The sequence below is a fragment of the Fukomys damarensis genome, unplaced genomic scaffold, assembly GCF_012274545.1.
Source record: "Fukomys damarensis isolate Sample0158 unplaced genomic scaffold, DMR_v1.0_HiC HiC_scaffold_36, whole genome shotgun sequence".
Lineage (NCBI taxonomy): Eukaryota > Metazoa > Chordata > Mammalia > Rodentia > Bathyergidae > Fukomys > Fukomys damarensis.
Genome location: NW_022900948.1, coordinates 49080363 through 49084249, shown reverse-complemented (window position 1 = coordinate 49084249; position 3887 = coordinate 49080363). Strand labels below are relative to the sequence as shown.

The 3887-nt window shown below is 59.6% G+C and overlaps 2 protein-coding genes across 2 annotated transcripts in view; one reads left to right on the top strand and one right to left on the bottom strand.

Moving 5' to 3' along the window:
* The window catches only part of Uap1l1 (UDP-N-acetylglucosamine pyrophosphorylase 1 like 1), a 5908-nt gene extending 5830 nt beyond the window's left edge, over positions 1-78 (bottom strand). Inside the window, exon 1 of the mRNA XM_033759007.1 lies at positions 30-78. Coding sequence (XP_033614898.1) covers positions 30-78 — 49 coding nt within the window. The remainder of the gene's footprint in view (positions 1-29) is intronic.
* A 3630-nt stretch (positions 79-3708) lies between these two features.
* The window catches only part of Sapcd2 (suppressor APC domain containing 2), a 5944-nt gene continuing 5765 nt past the window's right edge, over positions 3709-3887 (top strand). The window contains exon 1 of the mRNA XM_010608817.2: positions 3709-3815. Within this exon, the coding sequence (XP_010607119.2) occupies positions 3709-3815 (107 nt within the window). The remainder of the gene's footprint in view (positions 3816-3887) is intronic.

Genomic DNA, 3887 nt, shown 5'->3' with positions numbered 1-3887 from the left:
GTCCGCCTCGGTGGCCATGTCGCCGTCACCACGCACTGGGCTGGAACTCGTGACCCGCGCGCTCCCGCCGACCAGCATCACGAGATCCGGAGGGCTGGCCCAGAGGGCCCCGCCCCGTCCGGTTTCTCCCTGCTGTAGTCCCGCTTCGGGCTAAATCTCAGGCCCTGTTCGCCTCTGTTCCCGCCCCCAGGGCAGCCCCGTTCACTCCGGGCTGGGTCCCCAGCGCCTGAGCGCCCCGCCCTGGGAAGTTGAAGATCCCCTGGGGCAGACAGAGGGGTCAGATCACTGCGCAGGTGGAGGTGGTCATCCCGCAAGGGTCTGGGCCCAGGCCGGCACGGCCTGGCGTCCTGACCAGCCCTCCTCCTAGCTTTCTGCCCGTCCACATCCACGAAGGTCCGTCCTTGCCCGCATTTGTGCCTGAAAAGGGCCTGGCTGTGCATGCCTTCACCAACACTGGGGCCGAGGTTGTCCAGGGGCAGAAGGAGGCCAGACCCAGGGCTGGGTTGAGGCTGGGATGGGGCCAGATCCGGCAGGACTGGGTGTCACATGCCTGGGGCTCCCTCCTTCAACCCTGTCCAGTGTTCCACCACCACCTGCCTAGGCTGCTCTGCAGCGCCTCCCTGCTCGAATTTTAACGACGTATTAGATTTCAAGATTCATTGCTTTCCATAAAGTCACCTGTGAAAAAGTGAAACCATAGTTTTAGCAATTTGGGAACTTTCTTTTAGAAACTATCTTTAGTAAGTCTGAAAATAATGCACACAAATGCCTTTTAAAAAGACACATGTCTAGGGCAGGGGATTTAGCTCAGTGGTGCCACTGCCTGCCTGGCAAGCATAAAGTCCTGAGTTTGAACCCTGTTATATAAAAAAAAAAGTTTATCTGGATTTGATGGCACAGGCCTGTAATCCCAGCACTTGGGAGGCTGAGGCAGGAGGATCACCACGAGTTTGAGGCCAGCTTGGACTACACAGTAAGTTCAAGGCCAGCCTAGGCTAGATAAGACCTTGTGTCAAACAAAACAAAACACAAAGCAAATCGACACTGTGCTTTAGGACCCAGAATGAGAAGGACTGCCCCAGGTAATCCCAGGGACAAAGTGGGGCTTCACAGGCCAGCCGAGGCCACCTCCTCCCTAGAAATTCTTGTGACTTGTTGCCTTTCTGTGTTCCATGCCACCTGGCCCCACAAAGGCTTCCAACTCACAAAAACGGCTGCGTTTGGTTCACTGCTCCACCCCACCCCTTACATCAGTGCCCAGCATACAGCAGACACTGGATAGCATGACTGCGACCGGGTCATCAAGGTGACCAGCAGGAGCTTGCTGAATGCACAGAGTCTGTCCTGCTTAGACCGCTGGTGCAGTGGAAGACAGAGGCACCTTGTGAGGTGGAGAGCAGGGAACCCCAAGAGTGGAGAGGTTCCACACCCTGGCCAGCCCCAGTCAGTCACCCCTGCAGGGTTGAGCAGCTGAGGTGGCAGGTGAACCCCAGCCCGGCCTCAAGGTAGTGTGGGGCCAGGATCAGCAGGTTTGGAAAAGGTTTGTACAGCCAGAGGCACCTGCAGGACCAGAGGAACTACCTGTTGGTGGGCGGGGTCCAGAAAGGTGGAGTGTGGCCAGCAACTTCTGGAACACCTGCCAATCAGCCACCTGCACTTTGCCTTGGGGCCTTGGCTAAGGGGCCAAGGGAGAAGGGTACAGAGGCTAGGGGTGGAGACCAGAGAGCTAAGGAACACTGGGCACTGAGTAGCACTTGGTACCTCTCTCCATGCCTGGGGCTGGGGCCCTACCATCTCTCCCCAAGGACCTCCGGGCTGACACGTCAACAATGTAACTAAACCTGGGATGGGTACCTTGAGAGCCCAGGGGATGGCCTGGGCTTTGGGCCTGGTCTGAGCTCTGGAAGCCCTCAGGGGCATGAAAGCTTTTGAGCTGGGAGAGTCAGGCCAGGCTGAGGAGCAGAAGTAAGGAGGAAGTGCACAGAGGGCCAGCTGGCGAGGATGTGGGGCCCTGCCTTTGTCCCACCCCAAAAGACAGGCACTGACTCCTGGCTCCTCCATACCTTCCTCCAGGACCCAGCCCCACAAGTTCACAGACCAGGCTGACTCCTGCTTTCTGCACAGTGCACTGGGACTCTCCAAGAGCCCTGCCTGGCCCAGCACTGCTGGCTGTCCCCTTCACTGCTGGTGGCCTCCACACTCACACTGGGCCGTGCCAGCCCACAGAGCTGTCCAGGCCTCAAAATGCCTTGGTGTCCCACCCAAGGATGGCACTACCATTGTGAACCCTCCTGGGTAAGGTCTCCTGTGTGCCTCCTGGACATCCACTGAATACCCTTGGTGTGCCATGTCCATGCCAGGCCTTGGCCTAGCCCTATGCTCTGGAACAGCACAAGGACTCACAGGGCAATGGCCACCTTAGTCTAGCATCTAATGTTGGACATCTGACCAGACTTAGGGAGTGAGGCAGCGGGATTTGGTACTTTGGCAAGGTTCAAAGATGTGCAGAGATGAGCCAGGAGTAGAGAAGAGTATGCCTTTCTGGTAAGAGGCACCAGGTGCCAGAGCCCAGAGATGAGGGAAGATGAGTGCCCAGGACTGGAGCAAGAGAGGGCAAGAGAGTGCAGAGGGCCTTTGCCAAGACCTGTCTGCAGGGAAGCCAGGGGTGGGCTTCTAAGACTGAGCTCCACAGGGTGACTCTGGGCACATGGCCTTTCAGCCCTCCATCTGCCTGCCGAAATCACCATAACAGTGCACCAGCTTTGAGTGAGTAACCCCAGAGCAGGAGTGGGCCCAGCAGTGCTGGCCAGGGAAGCTGTTCCTGAGGCCTGAGATACACACGTGCCTTGGAGCTGAGGACACAGAGGCCAGGAGACAGCAGCTAAGCCTGCCCAGAGGGGCTGGAGGACAGACAGCGTCCTGAGAAGGCAGAAGCTACAGATGACACGTGGTCACCGCTGCGGCCTTTGGAAGTCTGGGATGATGGTGGGGGGGGGGTGGACCCAGGGCAGAGCAAGGAGGACAGGCAGAGGCAGAGAAATGTCTTGAACCCCAACCTGGCTTCTGGGAGTCCTCGAGCCTACGCTGAGATGGCTCTTGGAACCAGAACACAGGCCCTGGGGGTGCAGGGCTGTGAAAGCCAGGACAGCTGAAGGAGGGGTCCATGGAGGGAAGGGCTGCAAAGCCACTGGAGCCGGTGAGTGGATGGGCATCTGGGGACATAGGAGAAAGTGGCTTTGTTCTACAGCTGGCAGGCCAGGCCAGGCTGTCCCGTAGGGCTGCGGTGAGGACAGAGAGGCCTCTGTGAGGAGCGCCCAGCTGGCTGGAGCCTGGGGTCCTCTGGGAGCTGGCTTGGTGCAGAAGGAGGGGCCACCTCAGCTGCTGCCTGTGGCCAGGAGACCCTCGGGGAGGCGACCCTAGGGAGATAGGAGAAAAAGGTGGAACTCTCTGGAGGGGCTGCGACCTCCCATCCCTAACCCGGAGGGCTCCAGGGGACAGCTTCCTTGCAGGACGCCTGGCCCCAAATGTGGGAAAGATGAGGGTGGTGGGGCGGAGGAGGGCTTGTGGGAGTGGAGGCGGAAGGAGGGGCCGCGAGGAAACCCGGGGCGGGGCCTCAAAGTAGGCGGGGCCTCTGCGCAAGCTGGCGCCATTCCAGCCGGGAGATGGAGGAGGTCCCGCGCTGGCCCCAAGGCAGGAAAAATCAAACCCATGCCGGCGGCAGCCCAGCCAATCCAGGAGCAGAGGGGCCTGCTTCGGCCAATGGCGGCGGAGCATGCTAATGAGGGCCTCAGCCGCGAGGAGGACTCCATTCAAAAGTAGCAGCTATTGTCAGGCAGCTGCGCGCTGGGCCTGTCCCGCCGTCGGGCCGTTCGGAGACGGATCCGGGC